Below are 22,980 nucleotides of genomic sequence, written 5' to 3'. Positions count from 1 at the left end.
GTTGTGGCATTATTCCCTTTTCCAGTGTCTGCTGTAAATGCCAAACTAGATGTGTTATGAGATTGCATATTATGTTTCTTCTTACACACCTTAGTTGTTGAAATTTTCTCTTCACTTTGTAAAGCTATATTGTGTTAGCTGTTATAAATACACGTTKTGTAGCCAGGATAATTATCTCTGGGCTGGAAGGAGAGTAGTGTAATGCAGTGTATATAGGTAAATATTAGCTTTTGTTTGATCTCTGTTGTTCCTCTGCTCCCTTTCATTGCCAAAATTTTGGAGTAAACAGTCTGCATGGTCCCTGTGCTCCCACTTTGGAAGGCAGAGAACCTGGAGGTGGGATTCATGAGCCAGAGCTCATGATGTTCCCTTCTCTGCACTGCACAAGCCCAAAGTGGGGACTGAGCACCAAGTGCTTAGGTCACTCATTGGGCCTCAGAGGAGTAGAGGATCTTTCTGGGATCTTCCAACATCTGAATTGCCAGGGAAGTACTTGTGCACGCTGCAGTGTGCATCACAGACTGATGAAGTCTCCCAAATCCAGTTTCCAAGCCCAGCAGATCCATCGTGGCTGGCAGGAGATAAGGCTGCTTCTACGTCAAGCCATTGCTGATCCTTGGCCTCAAAGATGCAAATCAAACGGTGCTGTGATAGCTGGTGTATCTCAGTACCTCCTTTACAGGTTTGCAGAATGGAGGATTCAAAGGTACTATATGTACTATGGTACAAAGGTACTAAAATGTACTATAGTACAGAGTGGAAATCCTTTCCTAGAGAAGGCTAGTTAACTTTTAAAAAGCTTTTCTGGATCACATGTTAATATGCATGTATTTTCTCAAACCTACTTTTGAGTTTATTTTAATGAACTGAAGATTATAGCAATAGGACACTATTATTTTTCCCCACTTTATTTGTAAATAATATTAACTTTGACAGAGTTTATGCCTGTTTTTCAATTTTCAAACGATTTGTTTTAAGGTTGGAAAATGAGATATTCGGCAGTCATGGCATGCTTTGCTCTGCAAGATCTTGCTCTTCACCACCACCAGCTTCGTCATTTGAGAACAGCTTTAAAGTAGCAGGTGCTGAGACCATTTCCCCTTGAAAGAAAAGCTGCATGGGACTGGGGAGCTACAGGGAATGTGAGTGATGAGAAAGTGGCCAGGCCCATGTTGTGAGTGGAGCTGTAGTGGCCATCTGAAGTGCAGAGTTATGTTGTCTTTGGCTCTAGTTAGAGCTGTTGTTTCCTTGTGGCCCTTGGCAGGGTCTTCCCAGCTTGAGAAGGACCGAGCTGGGTTCTGTAGCCAGTCGTGGCTCTGCAGTATTGCAATCACATCATGGTAGATATCACATAAAATGCTTAGAGCTAAAACTGTATTGATACAGTCACAAACCTAGCTCTGCTGCCTTCCTGTCTGTAATTAATCTGTAAAACCCTGAACGCTATTTTTAATTCACTTTGTGATTTTTAACTTTATTCTGCTAATGCTCAGAGCCATTTGTGATGTATTTGGTGTGGATGAAGACCTTGGGAAGGAGCCCTGTGTGTTCTGGAGATTCTTTGCTGTATAATGTGGGCTATTTTAGATGCTGCAGACCTGGCTTTAGACTGGAATATTCATGCTCATTCATTAGCTTGATAGAGAATATATATCTTTGTGTATGGAGTGGGGTATTGAGACTGATTGATGTATATATGTATGTAGTATGCAGTGAGTATTGTATGCAACAAAGCATACTTAGGATTGGATAAAATTGCTTGTTTCTAAAAGCAGTTAGTGAGCAGTGAGACCTCATAAAATTTTTTTTTTATTCTCTGAATTTTTCGGAGTGAAAATGTGTGTATTTTATATACACAGTTATTTGCCTTTGGGTAAGGCAGTGTTCAGAGCAAGTGATTGAGGAGAAACTTAAATGCAGCAATTTATTATCCTCTGAGCAAAATATTGTTTCACCTACTAGAACAAGTCTAAAAATGAGGTATCTAGAGTTTCCCAAATGAATTTAAATACCTTATTTATAAAAGCGGTGTACGCTATGCCGATAATCAATTTATGAAAAGGACTTAAGCATTTTTTCGAAAGGATTTTCTTGCAACTGTTGCTGGATTAAAATGTTATGTTCCTGGATAAAATATTATGTTGCTCTGCTTCTCTCCTCATTGTAGAGGGGAGCTCGTAATTTGGCCTTGTGTCACCTGCTTTGCAATACTATGTAAGTGCAAATGTTACTCGAGGAACTGTGTTCTGAAAATAATACATGCAGCACCAAACTGATTAATTGCATGAATATACGTGAAAATGGTGTAATTTATTTTGAGGTGGTTTTTGAATAGCATGTACTTAGAAAAAAATCTCAACGAGGTTTTGGATTATGTTGCTGAYGTTGGAAGTGTGTTTCTTCTCTGTGTTATGAAGATCTAAGACTTGCTGGTGACCTGTCTACTTTTAGACATGTTTTTGCCRCCAATATAAGCAATTAGGGAGTGTAAATCAGCAGAGGACTTGAAGAATCTTTTTTTTTTTCCTGTGTTCCTTGGCTGTTTTTCAAGCAAGAACTTGTCTTTGCCTCAAGAAATAGGACTAACTAAATATATTTGGTTAGTTTGCCATGCATGATTATAGAGCTGGGACACAAACTCCGATTTCTCCTTTTTTTCTGGATACAAGTGGGAATATGTTTAATCCATTTTTAACTTCTACTTTCTGGTTTGTTTTTGTTTTCCTCCCCGCTGACTAGAGGAATTACTTCAGTGTTAGGAAGTAACCTAACTGATAAACACTAAGTCTTACAGGCCGAGATCTGACAGCACTGATCTGATGTTAACAAATTCTATATCTGTGACCAATATTCTTTTTTTTCCAATATGTAAAAGAAAATAAAGAAACTAAAACAACATCTTGTTTGAGAAGAATGACATTTGAACCAGGCAACTTGAAAATTATGCAAATGTCAGGATTAGGATTGAAATACATTGTGAAATGCACAGCTGTGTGTCAGGACACACTGCAGAAGACATAGATGGTTCTTGAGCAATGTGTCTTTGCCCTGGATGTCTGTTGCGTCCAGCCTCCGAGCTGTGATTGTCGCGTGTTCCTGCGRTGTGTGTGAGTTGCTGCTTACGGCAGTGGTTACACACTGGAGAATTTTCAGAATTATCTTTCTCAAGTAGTTAAGCTCCCTGTGCACGTAGCTGTAACACTAATACTTTATTGCTTTTAATTTTCTAGGGCGCCAATGCCTCAGCTTTGGAGAAAGAGATTGGTCCGGAACAATTTCCAGTCAATGAGCACTATTTTGGTTTGGTTAATGTAAGTTTAAGTACACAATTACACAAGCTGATTTGCTAAATTACAAAGTTTTCTTAGAGTGAACAATTAAAACACTGAAAGACATATTCGTTTAATATATTTAATGTTTTAAAATATATTTTCAGAATATATTAAAATAATTATTGAAATTGGACTATATGTAATATTTGACTTCATTATACTTACAGACTATTTTTCATTTAAATCACTGTCTTGCTATTAAAATGTAGAAATATTAAAAATGTATTTAGAATATATAGCTTGCAGTTGGTAATATGATATTTTAAATGAATAAGTACACTAAAATAAAAAATAATCTGTGGAAGGACTTTGATGATATGTATCATCCCGTCTGCTATTTGTAGTGAAATGTTAGGAAAAAAACAAAACAAACAAACAACCYCCCAAAAAAAAACTACTGAAAGGGAAAAGGAAGTGTGGAAAAAATAATCTTATTCAATTCTATCATATGTTTTCAGGTGTGAATTTACACTTCAAGTCACTTTTCAGGTGAACTTGCACTTCAGTTTTTGATATTACTTGTGAAAGATGCATCATTGAAAGTTTTGGAATCCCATGTGAAATCAATTATTAAATAGTTTTCTTCTCTGGGGCTTCAGGAAGTGCATGAGCCATCATCTTGGCTTTTCATAATGAAGCTAATGAATTATAATACTGTTCTGATACTGCAACATACCTCTCTACCTCTCAGTCTTAGCACTGACATGCTGCTGGGAACTRCACTTAAACTAATAACTTGAATTAGTAATTTTTTTTCCTTTCTCATGAAATGTTGAAATACCTTTAATAGCTTCAAAATATAGCTTGTTTGTTTGTTTTCCTTCTGAAAAGATGAAGTGTTGTAGCTGAGCTGTTCAGGCTTGCTGTTATTTCCATAGCTGAGTTTAAGCTTGTAAACTCATTTCCTTCAAAGTTGTCCTTACCTTTTCTCAAATCTGTTACTTTGACAGATAAATCCATTTTCCTAGTCTCTTGTCTCAGTCTAGGGGATTTAGCATGCCTCTCTTCACACATTTCCAAAAGGACTGAGATTTCTTTTATAGATATTAAAAAACCCTGCTAACATTGACTTGTGCCTAGGATACTCATTGAGATTATTGTATTCCCCTTGTCCCCTTTTAGATTTAAATGTACGTGAATGTATCTTTTTACCATGGAAATGTATCTGGACGAAGGAAAATACGAAAGACAGATGTGAAAACATAATACATATATTAACATCATAATAATCTTATACAGTCAGATATCCCAAGTGAATCTTGTCTAATGGTCCTTTTGACCAATTCTTTCTCTTGAGAATGCAGCACTTTTAAAACTGGAGCTGTGGTAGAGAACAAAAGCCCTTTCCAGTCTTTAATGAAGTGTCTTTTAATGACACTTCAACGTTTCTGGAACAATGTCTCAGCATAAGCCTTTCTCTTCCTCAGTGTTTTTTTGTTTCTACAAATGCTTGTTAAAACAACCCAAATATTCATACATGAAAGAAACCAAAGCCAGATCCATTGTAGATGATGATTTAGAGAGAAATTCMAAATTTAAGTAAAGCATTTAAATATATCTCAGTTCATCAAAAACTTGTGTTTACYTTTTAAAATTTGCTATGTTCTTTGYTTTTTTAGCTATTTAATAGAAAGGATCAATCTCTTAGTTTATGTAGCCTATCTGTTATAACTGTAGTGTCACACACAGTATGATATTAAGAATTAATGAAACGATAGAATTTTATAGAACTGCTACTCTTGAAGCCTGACACACTTTGTAGCTGTAAGAAAAGCTTCAATAAAATATCCACTTCCTACCAAGAAGATGACAAAGTCCCTCTTTCTGCCATCCAGAGGGAGTAGGGAACTTGAGGGGAGCTCGCTCTTTTTTGAAATCCTTGCCCTCAGTCATGAACATAAGGGATCAGCAGCTTGGGTATCTCAAGATGTTGTCCTGTGTAGGATAGAATAGATATTATCTTAGCATCACACAGTGAAGTTTTATGGACCAAAYCTTTTTGAATTGTAACTGAAAGTGAGCTATGATTCTCTTAAGCCTGTGGCACACTGGTGCCGTTTGTTTCAGGTATAGCGGGTTGTCCAAGGCAGTCCAGTCCTTCTGTTGCTGGAATGGTTTTAAGATCAGTTTTACTGATGGTGTTTCCTGTCACGTTATCTGGATGCCATTACATGTGTGATAAACTTGCAGAACTCGGATCTGCAGAGAAGGAGAAAAGGTAGCAGTCCCTTTGCTAGCAATTAGCCAATTTCCTGGTCATAAGCAATGACAGAGCTGATAATAATTAGGAGTAATGAGCTGTTAGATTGAGAAGCAATAGCAGTCACAAATTTTGTCCCCTTAGAATTTTTAAATTATTTTAATAACAATTACAGGAAGYGAGCCTTTTAGAGGTTAATATTTACTACTACATTTTTCTAACTCATTTATCAACTTTGTGTGCCCTGTTTATTTCCACAATGTCTGAGAAAGGCTGTGTGATGTGGAAATCAGTGGTTCTGTACCAGCAGTGTGATATCTAGTTGTTTTTAATGTCTGGGACAGGATTTTTAGATKCAGATGATGATTTTGTAATAGAGACCTGTAAATCATAGATGTAGAGATTATTCAGACATAAAAGAAGAAAAGATAGAGAACTCTTTGTACTCTTATCTCCTCCTCAGCTTTTGAGGAAATCCAGAAATTACTGAGGCTATGCTGAAAAATCAATTTGAGAGGTGAAAGAAGAGTTAAGAAGGGGCTATTAAGGGAAGCATGTGGAAGAACAGATGGTCAATGRATTGTTTGATCGTGTCAATGAGAGCTCTAAATAGAAAACTCTGCTCACAATTAAAAGGACAAATACATGTTCATGAATTCAGCAGGAAATATTTAAGGTACATGGTAAGATGAAAATGTTATTAGCATGAAGTACTGCTRTTTGAATCTGCTAAACTGAAGATCATTGTGAACCAGCCATCTGAGSTAGTAGGTAGTAGGACTCCTCTAAAAATGCTCAACATGAGCAATGCTTGACTTCAGTCACCTAATTCTAATTGCCCTCTCAGGGGGCAAGTCAGAGTGTATTTCAGGCTCAGTTTCTGATGATTCCTGGTGATTTCCCTGCATGTCAAGCCAAACAAACACTAACTACGGGAAAAGCTCCTCCAGCTCCGGCCACCTCTGTCTTCGCACTGAGCCATTTCAGCTGGCTTAAGTGCCAGACTCCCCCATTTCTTGCCTTAGTTGAGTAGTTTTCCAGCAKCTGGGTAAGCTGGAATGGTTCTGTTCCAGGTTTCACAAACTACAGTGCTGGCAGAAGATACAACAGGGAATACTATGCAGCTAGCAAAGGAGAGGAGTGTGGGACTGTGATGCCAGGGATTGGGATAAGAGTATAGAAATGCAGCAGCMGCCATGCATCTTGTTACTGCACTCCTGAAGTAGCTCTGGTACCTTGTGAGCAGGTAGAAAAAAGTATCCCTTTAATTCCCATTTTACTGAAAATGACAGTCATGAGTGTCAGGTATATGTCAGAGTTTAATTCATTTTGACAAGAAATATGGCATGCAGAGAATCCCCCCCCATAATTCAGTAATGCAAACTGCATGTGTTGTTCACTAATTTAATTCATGATCTTATCTGATGAGTATCAAATAATGAACGCTTAAATCTTGTAAGGTGACTCCTCTTCAGAGTTTATCAGACTTCCAGAGCAGAAAGTCTGATTATTCAGTCTCCTGCAATGGATCTGTGTTTTGGAAGAATCACAACAAATGGAAATGGTCAGAACTACAGGAACGTCATGATATATCAGTTAGAGGAGGAACTGACCCGAAGGAGCAAAGTCATCTTCTAAGCAGATCTGGGTTTGCCTAGGTYGCTCAGACATCATTCTTGGAGAGCTGTATGGCTCAACGAACAGCTCTTTTTTTTCCCCGTTGTGCATTGCATCAAAAGAATAAAAACTGTAAGGCAGTTTGCAGAGAGTTCAGGTTGTTCCAACTTTTCTGGTTGTCTTGGTCTATTTWTTTTGCTTTGTTTCTAGGTAGACTTAAATGTAACTTTGATATTGCATCTTAAAAATAGGGGGAAAAGCAGAAGAGAAATGATGTGCCGTATTTTTGTGAAAGAAAATAATCTGGTTTCTCAGAATTTAGAGCAGAAGAACTGTACCAAYAGAAAAAGAGACACTTTTAAATATGTCGATTTTAAGATGATCATCACAGAAAAAAAAKGAGGCAAACAATAATCTAGTCGAAAGCATTAGGTAAATAGCTTCTCTGTACAGTCTCTATTGCCTTTCCCTGATTAGATTAGAGAAGCTTCAGTATCCTGCACATATTGACAGATTAACATACAGAGTTTCTCTAATGGCCTTTCTGCTGTTTCTCTGAGGCAGACTTCATAAACATTTCATTTTCCAGCTGTTTGATTTTAAGTAATATGAGCTTAATATCCTAGTTTTAAACAGTTTGTTGGGCTTTCCATACCGTGCAGTTTTATGACTTTGAGTAGTTGGAGCATATCAAGTGTCACTATGAAGTGGACAGTTCTTGCTTACAAGGTATGTAACCCATATGTAGTGGGTTAGTTCCATCTTTGTGCAAGTATTTTATTTCTGAAGCACCCCCAATTGTAAGGGGAAGAGAAGTGTCTCTTTTTCAGATTGGCAGGAGAGCTAGGGATTAAAGAAATAGAATTTTAAAACAATGGTACATGTTGTAGAGGTCAAAAAGGCCCAGATTGGCGGCGATGAGTCAATGCTTGGAGGACAAGAAGACCGGAACAAGGTTTTAGGCATTTTTAAAAATAGGTTTGTGCTTTTGGTATTGGAGTTAAAGATGGAAAGGAAGGTGGTAAATGCTGAACTTATCACACTGAGCCGTATTACACAATCATTATAAGTTTTTGGATAAGGGTAAGCTAACATCTTAAAAGATTCTAAGTTTGAAACTATGAAGATTGTGTGAAAAGAAAAAGAAAAAATGAAGTGTGAAGTAATAAAAAATTAATCTTTAGTGTTGCCAGACAATCTTCTCTTGATTACTGTCTTTCTGAGTTTGGCTGTATTTCTATCTACAGGCATATTTGTTAATGTATAATCATGTTAAACTTCATAATCTCAGTCTTCCAGTGTTTTGATTTCTGTGTTACTTTGCATTTTTGGTTGTCTCTCGCTGTATGTTTGCTGTTCTAATTAATTTGTTCTCAGTCTGCTTCCTTTTAAGACAAAAATATTATGAAATTTTTAATTTGCTGCCTTTTTATCTTTTGACACCTGTTGCAGAAATTATAGCAACTTTTTTCCCGTTTTTTTTCTTATRGAACAGTTTGTTACAAGCATATGCTTTTTTTTTATTTAAAACATATATATGAACATTATTTTTGCATTTTATAGGATGTGTGTAGTAGGTGGATGTTTCGATTTGCAGGCCAAGTGGCTGCAGCTGCGAGTTGAGTTACTTGCTGGGAGCCTTATAAAGAAYTTTCAGAGACTGCCAGGTTTAGGCAGCGGGCTCCACCTCAGGAGAGCAGTGGGAAAGGGCAGGAACTGCATCTCCTGGCCACTTGGTGCTTTCACCAAGGTAGTGTGGAAGTCTCTAGGGCTGGGGAGAGCTAGAGATTGTCCACAATCAAAGGAGTGGAGCAGAGGGAAGGAGACCTAACAGCTGGAAGGAGCCKGGGGGAGAGGAACACGTGGAGCGTCCTGGTACAAAATGGCTTACAGGTGCCTTTTTTTAGTAGACTCTTCCCTCCTTTCCATTCAGGAAAAGGAAATTTCTGCCTCCCTCAAACTACGCATGTCCAGATTGCGTGTTCTTTGGCTTTCAGTCTCAATTTGGAGATTACTGTGTGTATCGTAGCTCTGAATCCTAAACTAATGATATTTCAGTGATTTAAGAAATTTCTTGAATGTGAATCCCGTCACCCTGGAGTGGAATTGTYGCTGTAAGGACAGGGTAAAGCAGTTAACTCTGACTCTGATTGCAACTAATAAGATTTGGCCAATCCAATTTCTGAAACGTCTGAAAAGGTATCGTAATTTATAGCTGAGAYGCTTCTTGACGCTACAAGGTCATGCTGTTCCTGTTCTTTACTGTTATGACTGACATGGTAGATCAATAAGTAAATTTACTTTTCTGGGTAATTCTGGATGTATTTTAGGAACTGCAAAATTTTGGTATTTGCTGAATATTTTGATATGTGTTACTGTCAGATATTAGTAATAAATTCAATTTACAAGTAAGAAAAAAAAAGTTATTTGAATTTAGCAGGGTATTTCGTCTACTTAAAGTATGCTTGTCCTTTACAAACAGGAATATGATTTACTTTCTTAATGTCAAGAAGACTTGCAGAAAAATTTGTCCCTGCTTATACACGTGCTTATACTTCAGATTTAATATTTCCCCAGAACAGCAATAGAATGCGGGCTAATACATCTCTCTCTTGTTTTATAGTTTGGGAATACATGCTACTGCAATTCAGTTCTTCAGGCACTTTATTTCTGTCGCCCATTTCGAGACAAAGTCCTAGCATACAAGAGTCAACCAAGAAAAAAAGAGAATCTCCTTACGTGCTTAGCTGATCTCTTCCACAGTATAGCCACCCAGAAGAAAAAAGTTGGAGTAATACCTCCCAAGAAATTTATAACAAGATTACGAAAAGAAAATGGTAATATTTTTCTTTTTTTTCCACGTGATATCAGTTGTGATTTAACAAATCATCTATGTGTTTGCTAAGCATGAGTGTTTTTGGTGCTGCAATAAAAGGAAGAGTTGGCCCTAGAGGAAGGATGTAAACCATTTGGAGCCATTTTGAAGGAGAATTTTCATCTCGCTTCACATAGCGAAAATTGCTTGTTAATTTTGCCCCTGTAAGACCTGTACTTTTATAATCAAAATTCTCTCTAATGCTTTTGTATTTAAGAAAAAAACCACTATTTTTTAAATGTAGATATTAGTTTCCCAAACTGTGTGTGGAAAGGACAATTTGATGTCTGTGTAAGAATATAGCTGTTAAAAACAAACATCTTTTTGTTTAATTTAATGAGGATTTAGGTAATACTTAATTTGACCAACTTTTTTTTTTTTGTTTGTTTTTTCTTAAATAATGTACTCTAAAAGCAGAAAGTGGTTTCAATTAACTTTCTTAGTGTTATGGATATCTCAGGTTTCTAGAGTTCCACAGATTTTTACTGTTTATTTATTGATAAGTATTGATAAGTATTTATTGATTCAAGTATGTTAGAAAATAATTCTGTTTTAAAATTCAAATGAAAACCTGTAATCTGCTACTTGATTTGGGTATTTTTGAAATAAATTATAACACAAGATTTTACGAAAAAGTAGCTATTTGCTTTAAATAAATAGTATGAGGTGGCTTATTTACCATTGCTGCAATAAAAAATGTTTATGCTGTTGTAACCCCTCTGAGACCCTATATTCAGACCAAAAAAAATGGGTGACTTTATAAGTAGAAACAAACAATAAAATATTACAATAATATACCTAATATTAAGTGATCCCCCCATAAAATACACTCCATGAGTACTCATCAGTGACATTAGCAATGTTAAGAAAGCTTTCATTTGATTCTGCATTTCCTTACCTATGCAGATTAGAAATCTTTCATTCAGTAAATATAGTTGCATTTTGATGTATTTACAGAATAAATTAATCATATTAAATGTTACTAACCTCAGCCAGAGTTGGAGTCATTTCAAATGGCAAGTTGAAAGTAAAATACAGGAGCCATTTTTCTTTTTTGAGCAAAAAAAAAAGAATAATAGTGCTTAACTATCTCCCAAGACTAGAGTTCTAGGCAGGAAAATGTGGTTGGGAAACTATGTTATGTTTGGAGATCAGATGTGAAAGTTCAGTTGTCGTTGACATTTTAGATCTATTTTAGTGATGAAAATCTAACTTCTTGCAGAAGTAAATGGCTAAATTCTTAAGTATAAACATTATATATGTTATTAAGTGTTTATCATGAAGATATGTAATTTTGTGCTGTAAATAAGTGTTAAGTTACAAAAGAAATCGGATGGGTATTCAGTGCCAAATCTAGATTCCACACTGCTCAGAATCCAGCCAGACTGGCTAATCTTCATGTGTTCCACGCCACAGTCCTGCTATTCTGTAATGATCATTAATGATCTTAAAGCCCAGGCTGCTACAATGCAGCTTTAAGTCAGCTCAAGGCATACAACCATGACTGCTTAAAACTCTTTTACTTCTAAAATAAACAACAGGGAGGTCATGTGTGGAATTACTCTGTTGTACTTCATGTCAGTTCACTTCCTGGGCACCTAGTCCTGAAGAATTTCTGAAGTGTTTTACCTCAAGGCACTTGTAGCTCTTGTTTCATTTATTCAGTTAAATGGGGATATAACAGCTGGTTAGATTCAGCATTAGCCTGTTACCTCTCAGAAGCAATGTAGCTGTTCCTTCAATAGGCTACTTGACTTGTTGCATTATGTAACTTCTCCAGGCGATATAGATTAGTATTGAATTCTCCCATCTCAGGTATTTGGGATTTATTTTTTCTATTTTGAAGAAGAATATCCCCAAATTGCATCAAGTAAATTATCATTTTACTCCTATTATCGCAGAAATAAAGCTTCCATGCAGTCCCAATATACACTTCAAAAATTAGGCTTCACTGTGKTTTTTTTTTCCACTCATCTTTACAGTGCTGGGAAGTAACCCCTTACTGAAGGCAAGTCTCTTAATTTCCTTGTGTCAGCTCCTGCTCCAGAAGAGAGAACAAATTGCTGTTACCAAATCTGGTTTATACCCTTAATACTTTTCTTAATCCACTCCTGTAGTGAATCCATGGAGGCAAGAGGCATGTCAAAGTGGTATCTTGAAGGACTATAGTAGACAATGTTTTCAGATTATGACATTTTGAACCTAAGCGAGGAAGTAGATTTATGAGAATGAGAGATTAATTGTAGTACTTGAATCTGTGGCATTGCTGAACGTTGCAAGTACCTGCCACTGAAATGGTTCCACTTCAGCTGAATCAATAAGTGTTAGGCTTAGAAATGTCGCTAGCTGAGGACATCAAGCAGAAAGCACGGTGGAGCCAGCCTAGTGGAGACCAGCAGTAACAGAGGTGTTACCTATTTCTACCTCCATTTGAGATGCCCTGTACTGTCCAAGAGATTGACCAAGGCTTGGCTGGCATGGCACTCGTAGGATCCAGCTTAGTAGGGACTGGCATCTGGAGGCAGGGCTGGATAAGCTAGACCTGTCAGATAGCACTGTGTATACACCTATATTTATTTAGGCAGTTGAATCATGCCCTAGTTGAGATATTGCTGTAAATATGAGCTGTTTTTTCCCCTCTCATTCCGCRTTTTTTCTTAGTTTGTGAAGGGCTCCTCGTAGGATGGTGTTGGATGCTGTGTATGATGCAAGGCCTGAAATAGACTGATTGTTTTTGAAAGTCTTTTTGTATTATAGCACTAACAAAGTAATTTAAAATCTGTGTTCTGTGTTTTGTAGAACTTTTTGATAACTACATGCAGCAGGATGCGCATGAATTCTTAAACTATTTATTAAATACGATTGCGGATATCTTGCAAGAGGAAAGAAAACAGGAGAAACAAAATGGTCGCCTTCCTAACGGCAGCATCGACAATGAAAATAACAGCCCTCCAGACCCAACCTGGGTTCATGAAATATTTCAGGGAACCTTAACGAATGAAACCAGATGTCTTACATGTGAAACTGTAAGTATTCATTTACTCTGTAATTACAAACAAATTCTTCATGTTTTCTTAGCAAACTAATATATTACACTGATTTTTTTTTTTCCTTTGGAAATCTTACGTTTGTGTGAACATTTGTGGGGTTTTCTTCTTTGTCATTCAAAGAATGTAGTTTTGATTTACCAAAAGTAATTCTTAGACTTCTCTCTGCAGGAGTTCTTATATTGCTATAACCTAAGAAATAAAAGCCCATTTTGAAAAATAGCAATCCTAAAATTTTCTTTGAAGAGAGTTGCACGATAAGAAAAAGCATGTATTTCAGAAAAACTTATAATTGAATTTTACCTGCTTGATAAAGATAAAAAGCAGCACAATCTGAAAATTACAGTATTTGCCTTGTCGTGCATGCTTTAGATAGTGTGGAAAGCTAAATGACTCTACTTTGTGTATGGTTCTTCATATCTATTTTCTTAACAAAATTAGGTAACATATTCACGCATATTCACACATATTTCAGTGTGATGTTGAAAATGTCAAATTAGTCAGAATAAATCTGTATATTTCAGATGTCTTTTTCTCTGATGTAGAGAAATCTCCCTTCCTTTATGTTAAATAAAAGAGCTTTTTAATGTTGTAGGTAATGCAACTGTAGACTTCAACTCAACTACTGTATTTTAGGTTCCAATTTCTAACTATCATCTATTTTTTTCCCTCTGGTAGATTTTCCTCCCCCTCCTTAATAATTACTTTATAGCAACTGTCATTTACTTCTCTTTTTAGCTCTTGAAGTGAATCTTTTGTTTTGTTTTCTTCTTGAAATATGAATTTAGCTTAGTCTGCGATCATTGCTTATCCTTGTTACGTCAAAGTGAATTATTGCTATCGGACTTTTGATCTAGGTGCAGTCCTTAATGCAATTTCAAAATGCTGGCATGCTCCTTAAGAGCATTTTTAAAGTTATCAGACCTATCCTAATTTTGTCTTTTAATAATGTTGCTCTATTTGCAATATTATGATTTTCTTTCAACTGTTGCGGAACAAGATTCGCACTGTCAGTTTTTAGCTGTGCCTCCTTGGCCAGTTGCATTTTAAAGCCACAATGTTCTAATGGGCATTATTTTTCAATTATATGTTGGGCCTTTATATTTTGAGCCTTAACAATCCTGAAACTAATTCATCAGCTTCAGTCTATTCACTATATCAACTTCTATGTATTCAGAAACCAGCTGTGTGAAAACAGGCACTTCAACACACACGTTTAGATGCATTAAATGAATAATTTTACTGTGAAGTGTTTTGCTTTCAAATATAGCATATATGATTATTTTAATGTTTACTGGAAGCTGCTGATATTTAGAGTCTTTCAATGTTTAGAGATGTAACTTAAACTCTCAGGAGAACTTCAATATAGCTAATACAGAGGATTGAACAGCAATAAAGGGTGAATTAGTCAAATTAGTCAAAATGTCAATAACTTGTATATTTTTGGTCTAAATGGATTATAAGGCTTAATATATTTTGAAAATAGTATGGAAARTAATACTTATATATAGAATACAATATGTCTTTTCTCTAAGTGCAAGTAATCATCTTTTAACTGACCCAAACTACCTGCTCTTATTAAATTCAGCGCAGCAAGATTTTATTGTGCTTTATATTATCCTGATTATGGACCTTAAGAGGGAAAAGACCTTCTTTCCAAGACACACCATCTCATTAGTCTTTCTTTGATCCAAAAACTTTATATAGAATATTTAAAGATTCATCTTCCATTTAAAATCTGAATATGGAGGGTGGAGTGTAAAGAAGGTAGAAATGGTCCTTTACCAAAGATTTATGTCTTGGATCAAGCTACGCTATAATGTAAGTTTTGAAATGGAAAGGACAAGTTGTCTTTACCTGCTGTWAGTGGGATTCTCTGCTATGGGGCCTTCCCTTGCCCTCATAGAAAGGCAGAGTCATGAAGTAATGTGACTTTGTGGCTAACAAAAAAAGAAGTTAYCCAGCAATTTACTGGTTTTATAAAGTTTTCCCTCAGGATTTAAGGAAAGACTAGTAGTAAACGAGACAATTATGTCATTGACTTGATTAAAATTAAATCTGAATAATTGAAATAGCTAAACGTTGGGAGTGCTTGAACCAAAAAAACGAAAGTGGCCTTAGATCAAAGGTATCGAGCAGTGGTGTGTGCTGGGCTTCTGGCGTGTTTTCTGTACACATAATCTGCCAAGTTAGCTGCAGAAGAGGGGGAGACATCTTTCCCTAGTCTGATTACAGAAGTTAGCAGAAACTTTTCTAAATTTTTGGATTTGCCCAATAATGATAATTCCAAAAGTAGTTGTCTGAACATCCTTTATTGTTTTTTCCCTGTGAATGCTTCCTTTAGTAAGTGCATGCTTTTAACCTCTCCATAAGCAAAGAACGGTGTTTCAAATAATGTCTTTATTTTAAGTTGAAAAGGAAACTTAAATCTCCTATGTCTTAAAAATGAACTTACATTTCATTTTCCTGTAGCAGCTGTTTCATTTCTGCCCTTTCCATCAAAAAACTGCAGACAGGCATCTTTGGAAGTTCTCCTTTGCCTCTAGGGTTTTCTTTTGGAAAATTTTTCTTTTGGAAAATTGATTGACCAAGTTCCCGGCTCTCAGTTACTGACAAATTTGCTCTCTGTTGCTTGTTTAAGGGCGTGATGATTCTAGCACTCATGTTCTGAAGCCTAATTCTGGCTATGTTTTAAGGATACTTCGTAGGCAAATACATTTCTTCTGGTAAGAGGGAAAGATGGGGGAAGAGCAGGGGTGAGAGCTCAACAGAGAAGAGTCCCAGTGATCAGAATTCTTTCAGAAGAGTGAGGTAGAGAAGGGACTTGACCTTAATGAGTTGAAATTGCAAATAAAATCAGAAGTGGGATTATATTCTCTCCACAAACACATTTCTATTCCATCCTCCTATTTCCAAACAAAATTTTAGAGATCTAGCAATCTTAATAAATACAAAGCTACTTGTGACAATTTGTTTGAAGGCTATTCTAAGGAAAAGGATTACTACTTGCTCAGAAGTAAGTGCTGCTGAAAAACTGAGGTAAATCAATATAACTAGTTTAATATGTCAACTATTGGACCTTTTTTTCCTGCAGATAAGCAGCAAAGATGAAGACTTCTTAGACCTTTCAGTCGATGTGGAGCAAAATACTTCCATCACTCAYTGTTTAAGGTAGATACAGAAATCTGAACTTTCTTAATTGGTCTTTTACCAGATGAAAGCAACAAGTAAAAATAAAAGCTCTTGTTTTGGCTTATATAGTCCAGAATGTAAAAATTATGTTTATATCTTTTTTCAAATGGTAGTATGTTTTGGATAAGAACCTAGTATCTCTAGCTTTTCTTGTATTTTTTTCTCCGCTTAGGGGTTTCAGCAATACAGAAACTCTGTGCAGTGAATACAAATATTACTGTGAAGAGTGTCGCAGTAAGCAAGAAGCACATAAAAGGTACATCAAACTGGAAAATCTCCCTCCTTAAAATAATTCTTGCATTTTCTTGTGTGGGTGTGTTTTGAGCAGGGAAGAGGGARGGTTCTTTGTCCCTTAATTGTCCCCATTCTTCTGCTAAAGAGTAACTTGATAGCGTTGGTTGTGCTTGAATTCAATGAGCCTGCTTGCAGGATTAATTAAAATGTATGTAAAGCATTTTGGGAAGCCTTTGATTATGTTTTATTTTAAGGAAAAAATATAATGGTCTTAAGGCCCCAAACAAGATAAAAAGAACAGCACAAAAAATAGCAGTAGCTAATCAAAGATTATGGGAAATGATGCAAAAGCAGTGATTTCATGGGTCTTTTTAAAATTTGTTTTTCTCTGATATAAAAGCGATTTCACAGAAATTTGGTAAGAAAAGCTGATAGACTAAACAGATTAAAGGAGATTGCTTTAAGCACTTGCTATGAGACTGTTTCATACTGCTTTTTTTTCCTGATCCAGTCAGAATGCAGTTCATATTGTTACATTTACCATGACTGAGTGTTTGATATCTTGAAARTGCCTAAGTAGGTGTGCTAAACTTTTCCTTGAAAAGCAATCTGAAAGCAGCAGCAGCTCCATGGAAGCCTGACACATTTTTTTCCACACATTTCTTGTATGTCTAATACTGCTCCTCTTGTTTACAAGCACTGATTTTCTGTGCCCTGCTGTATTTCTCATCTGAGGAGGTATTTGTTTGCTTATGGTTGAGTTGAAGGGATGGGAATGTTGACATGCTGTACTGGGTGTGCCACTGATTTCACATATGTCGTTTCCCATGGATTAAACGTGTGGCTTTTGGCATGTCTCTCCCACAAAGTCCACCTTGACACATTACCTAAGCTGGGGAGAGCTGCAAGGTCAGGTCTGCCTGTTGTTTCCTGTTGGCTTAGCTCTTTTGGTTGGGGATCACATTACCTCCCACGCAGTATTATAAGTTTTGTTGGCATAAACCTGTACTGTAGGAGCTGCTTCATTGATCAAACACAGCCTTTATTGCTTATAATTTCTTTTTCATCCGGTGTTCAGGTTGAGTTACACTCTGTTTATGATTTGCTGCCATTTCTGTAATATGAAGTTTTTCTGTGATAGCATCTGCTTGACTAGCAGGAGTAGTATGTGGGTTTCTTCACCAGCAAAAGAAAACTTGAATCTAATAGGGCTTCTTACATGTTACAATCACTGTACATTTAATGAGGGGAAAGGAAAGAAAGGGAGTTTCCAAGGATTTTACCCCCAGCAGCCAAGCTCTTGAAAAAGCATTGCCATGCAGACATGCAGCCCAYCTTGTATGGGCTTAGTGTACATCTGAGCCCTTCACTGGACTGTGTTGTTGAGACTTGGGGGCTTTTAGGCCCTGAGGTGTCATCTCAGTGTCTCAAATTAGGGAAAGGAACTGATGAGCCCTCAGTAAAACTAGATCTTCTAGCTCCAGGTCTTTCTGGTTATTACTTCCATAAAATAATACTCCAACATACGTAGAGGGCTGCTGTGCTGGAGCCTAATATTTTCTTGTTTTGATAACAGAATGCTGTTTGTATCCCTTAGCAATATTAAATTAATGGTTTGATATAAAAACTTGCAGTAATATACGTAGCAGAATGGTGTTGCTTATTTTACAATGCTTGTTTGACTTGGCCTCTTTGCTAGGAAGTTCAAATGGAACTGGAACTCTGAAACAACGTGGTGGCAATAGCTCTGCTGCAAAGCAAGGGGGAGGTTGGTTTTGCTTTGGGGACCTTGGGAAAGCAAAGGGGATGTATGCTTAAAAATTGAATTCTCTGCTAGGTAGCTGTAATTCCTAACTTACTGAGTACATTGATCACAACTATTTTTAACTTATTTTCTAACTACGTTTGCAGTTCTCTGAATTGTTAAAATCTACTCTTAGTTTAAGCAATACAACAAACAACTGTTAGCTTTGCAGCATAGGACATGTTCAGTATTTGTTAAATAGCTGATAAGCATCTTTTTTAATCCTTGCAGATTTTTTAGCATTTAGTAGGTGAGCTTTCTGTTTACCAACATCAGCGCTTTCTCTGGATATTGGAAATATCAGATTTTTTTTTTTTAATTTCAGAATGAAAGTAAAAAAGCTGCCTATGATTCTAGCACTCCACTTGAAGAGATTTAAATACATGGATCAGCTGCATCGTTACACAAAGCTCTCTTATAGAGTAGTTTTTCCTTTAGAGCTTCGTTTATTTAACACCTCAGGAGACGCCACCAATCCTGACAGAATGTATGACCTTGTTGCTGTGGTAGTTCATTGTGGAAGGTAAGAAGAGTTTATTTCACATAAAGAATCGTTGTAGGAGCTCTAACTACATTAAAAAAAAAAAAAAAGAAGTTTCTCTTAACATCATTTATAACTCTCTTAAAACCAGAAAGCTGCTAGGAAGTAAAACATTGTAGGACAGATGTTCCTTTGTAAAGCATATCCTTTAATATTTTTCTTTTACTTTTCTTCAGTGAGTCTTTTGTTGAATAGGGTTTTTTTTCTTGCTTACGAAGTATCACTGTTAGATTTGTATTAGATTTTTTATTTTCAACAAATCTTTTCAKTGTTTTAATAATCAATGCTGCAGTATAAACTACTTACTGAGTAGATTAAAAAAAAAGTTAAGTGGAAAATGATCTAACATCTCAAATCATTTACTTTGGAAGGTCAATTACTTCAGCCTCAAAGCACAACTAACTTGACAGTAGATTAGGTTGTACAGGATTTGGCCCAGACAAGTTTCAGAACTGACTAGGAAAGGAGATTTCCCTACCTCTGTGGCCTGTGGGTTTCAGTCCATCACCATTCTCACRGAGGACTTTTTTTCCCTTATTTCCTTTATTTTTCCTATATCAGWTGTAACCTCTTCCTCTCATCCTTTCCATGTGCATTTCTGAGCTCTGTCTGGCTGTTTTCTTTAACCCCTTTCCTGTTTTCCTCTTCTGATGACTGGGACCACAGGTCCTTTTCTTCAGGGCTGCTATCAAGTCACTAGGTTTGCAGCCTGTGTGGTTGCATGGATTTACTGCAGTATAAGACTTTACATTCATTGAACTTCATGACCGTTCACATTCCTTACGACCAGTCACACTGTTCTTCCAGCTTTTTGAGATCCCTCAAAATGGACAAGTGCACATAGATGTTGCTCACATATGGTAGCCTTCCCTCCCCAAACTAGACATAAGGGCTGTAAACTCATAAGACTGAGCTCATAAGCTCAGTCTTCTGCAGTCTTCTGAGCTGTCGGTTTACTTCAGTTTTCCTTTATAGCAGAGTTGGTTTTGCTTGTTTGTGCATCAGTTTTAGTGATTCCTGATTGAGACTGTAGATGAACAGCAGCTCTGCATGTTTTTTTCTTCACAAGAATAAGAAATGGCTTGGAATTTGGGGTTGAACTAGATGACCTCTGATGTCCCTTTTAACCCTAAGCATTCTATGATTCTATGAATTTAGTCCATATTTTTGTAGCACCATAATGTTTTCTTGATTTTCCTTTTCCCTCTTTCACTCATTCTTTGCTTTTGTTGTAAACTTCATTTATGCTTTCAGTACCTATGTGCTGCTCATTCCTCATTTGAAATTGCCCCTTTTAAAGCCCAATATTACATTTAGTGATAGGTAAGACTTTCCTATGAAGATCATTTACGTGGGGGGGGGGAGGAAACAGAGGAAAAGAAACATGCAAACAGAAACCATACTGGTATCTATTTTAGTTACTGCTAAATGTTGCTTTTCTACCATAAAGAACACTTTAATGAAATACATTTGTACATACATATGTGTTGTGACTTATGCTTTTATTTTATTTTACAGTGGCCCTAATAGAGGACATTATATTGCAATAGTGAAGAGTCATGATTTTTGGTTGCTTTTTGATGATGATATCGTAGAGGTAAGCGTTGTAACCCTGGCCTTTCTGCCCCAGCACCACTAACCAGAGCACATGCATCCCCCGGGTGTGTGTGATTCCTTAAAGGGAGGGGACTGGTGGGGCAGTGAGAGGAGCTTCAACCACAGTGTAAATGAGTGGTAACTGAGTGCAGAGCTGCACCTTCTGGTGCCTTCTTTCATACATTCATAACAGGGTTACGTAATACTAAAAACATAAATATGCCATCTGTACAGTTGAGGAGGAGGACCTAAAGCATAAAAGATTTAAGGATTACTTGGGTTTTATTGCTTAAAGAAGTGAAAGTTGTTTTTGTTGATATGTTTTTATGTTGATACGTTGATTTGTGTTGTACAATTGTGATGATTGTGTTGATATAGTTTTTATGTATGTGTTATACCAGATATTCTTACTTTAAATTTTGGGCTTTTTGCCTACAGAAAATTGATGCACAAGCTATTGAAGAATTCTACGGGTTGACATCAGACATCTCCAAGAACTCAGAGTCTGGTTACATCCTCTTCTATCAGTCCCGGGACTGAGGGGGAGCTGGAGCCAAGTGGTTTCTATGCCTCGCTTCTTCTCTAACCATCATGGAACGGAGCAAGCGCTGAAGAAAGGAATGCAGGAAGCTCCAGGGGCAGTAGCACAGTTTGCACACAATTAAGCAAAGAATTTGAGATTTGTTTTTAAAACCTTCATATCATTTGCATTTTATTTGCTCAGGTATCATGTTGACTACACATCTCCACTGCATCCCATAAGCAAAAAGAGATACCAGCCACTCTCGCAGGAGCTTTCAATAGCTGATCCTATCTCTGTGGTCCTAATTCAAACCCCATTAACGTCACTGGAGGACTTTTCATGGACTTCAGTGGAATTTGAATCAGATTCTAACTGCACTGCCAGATTAGTGCAATAGGAGTATTARAAATCTGATATTTTATACAGACTTCTTGTATAAAAGGTAAAGGATTCTTTGTGAACTTGGTTTCCTGTACTTAAGTCTGAAAGAATGAGGTTGGGAGGGTTAGTATGTAAGCAAGAAGTTWTATTTGGGCCCAACACAGTTGCCTTCTTGATGGTAGTAGTTTATCTGAAAATATGAACTGGTGTCAGGGAGGCAAAGTATGTTTTGCTTCTCTGAAGAAGCTTACGTTATTTATAATATATGATCGGGAACAATCAGTCAAGATTATGGCTTTTAATCTCCGTATGGGGAAAGATTTGGTTTGTAATAGTTTATTTCTATTTATAAATTATTGTAACTTCTTAGGATCCTGTGTGTTGTCCTTTATTCTAACAAGTATTGGACTTTTTATATATTGATTTGAATTAAAACTAAGTATCTTCAAGAGTTTGAAACACAGCCAATATAAATTCTAAAAACAATACCTACTATGTCTTTAAAAATGAATGACATAGAAGAGAGAATTCCTTCTGGAGCAACTGGTATCTAAGTGTGCTATTTTATTTAATTCAATCAGAATWTTTCTCTGTGCATTAAATGATGGTGCAGTGGTGGTAAACTGGTCTTTATAGTTCTTTAATTATTTGTTAATCATTCATATTCTTAAGTAAATTAGAATGACCTGGATCAAAGTAAAGAGTTTACAGAATATTTTTCCCTCTCTTTAAAATGGATCCACTTCAGGCAGTGGCCGTGGTGACTATCTTAAAAAACCTCAAGGCCTCAAATGTGAAATACGTCTGAGTAATAAAATAATAATAATAAAAGCTTGGATTTCATGAACCTGAATATACCACATTCCTTTAAAAGTGTTAACCATACTTAGGTCCTGTAGGGTGAATTTTTCTGAAACTAAMCAGTTTACCTTGCTTTAGGTTTATGAAAGAGCATTAAGAATTAAATCCTGATCCAACAGCCGATATGTAATAAATGTGAATTGCTGTCCTTGAACATTCTTCCAGTTACCAGTAATGTTTGTCTGACAGTAGCTGAATGTAATTTCTGGAGACTCACGGGATACGCATTCCAGGTTATGGCAGTCAGGCGTTGGATGTCCTGGTCACTCCTTTTCAGCTAGTCGTTTTTTCATTATGGTAGTTTTCTGAGGTTATTTTATTGATGCTGTTTAAAGTTTTTTAAAGAATGTCTCTTTGCTGCTGCTATAACTACTTACCTGTATCTTTTAGCTCAGGAAATGACTTCACCTACACACTCAGCTGAACAAACCTTTAACAGGGTCACTAAATAAATTGGGCTATTTAACAACTGTCATACTGTAACAAATTGCTTTTATAAAATGCAAAATTTCTAAAGCTCTGGCTTGGTTATATTTCTTTTATATAAATTATGTATCTAATTAAACTACCAGCATTTTAAAGAAAAACTTGAATACTGTAGGAGATGCATACAAATATAACCGATTAGATTTAAAGGGTTCCAATGATTTTAAAACCTTTTTTCAGCTTTCAGTGGAAAAAGGGTCAAAGGGTGAAGCAGTTGGATACTGGGATACTGGTGCATGTTAGAAGGATGAAGTCCTTTGCATACTAAAGGTACAGTATTGTAAAAGAATT

General features: G+C 36.4%; 1 protein-coding gene across 1 annotated transcript in view; it reads left to right on the top strand.

The window, feature by feature from the left end:
* Positions 1-22,529, top strand: part of USP12 (ubiquitin specific peptidase 12) — a 28,783-nt gene extending 6,254 nt beyond the window's left edge. The window contains exons 2-9 of the mRNA XM_026049842.1: positions 3,231-3,311; positions 9,773-9,986; positions 12,824-13,050; positions 16,166-16,242; positions 16,436-16,519; positions 18,627-18,824; positions 20,361-20,439; positions 20,877-22,529. Of these exons, the coding sequence (XP_025905627.1) occupies positions 3,231-3,311; positions 9,773-9,986; positions 12,824-13,050; positions 16,166-16,242; positions 16,436-16,519; positions 18,627-18,824; positions 20,361-20,439; positions 20,877-20,978 (1,062 nt within the window). The 3' untranslated portion in view covers positions 20,979-22,529. The remainder of the gene's footprint in view (positions 1-3,230; positions 3,312-9,772; positions 9,987-12,823; positions 13,051-16,165; positions 16,243-16,435; positions 16,520-18,626; positions 18,825-20,360; positions 20,440-20,876) is intronic.
* Positions 22,530-22,980: the final 451 nt, after the last annotated feature.

This window comes from Nothoprocta perdicaria, unplaced genomic scaffold, assembly GCF_003342845.1.
Source record: "Nothoprocta perdicaria isolate Ctin4 unplaced genomic scaffold, notPer1 scaffold_62, whole genome shotgun sequence".
Taxonomy (NCBI): domain Eukaryota; kingdom Metazoa; phylum Chordata; class Aves; order Tinamiformes; family Tinamidae; genus Nothoprocta; species Nothoprocta perdicaria.
Note: the sequence above shows the minus strand (reverse complement) of the source record. Positions and strands in the feature narration are given on the sequence as shown.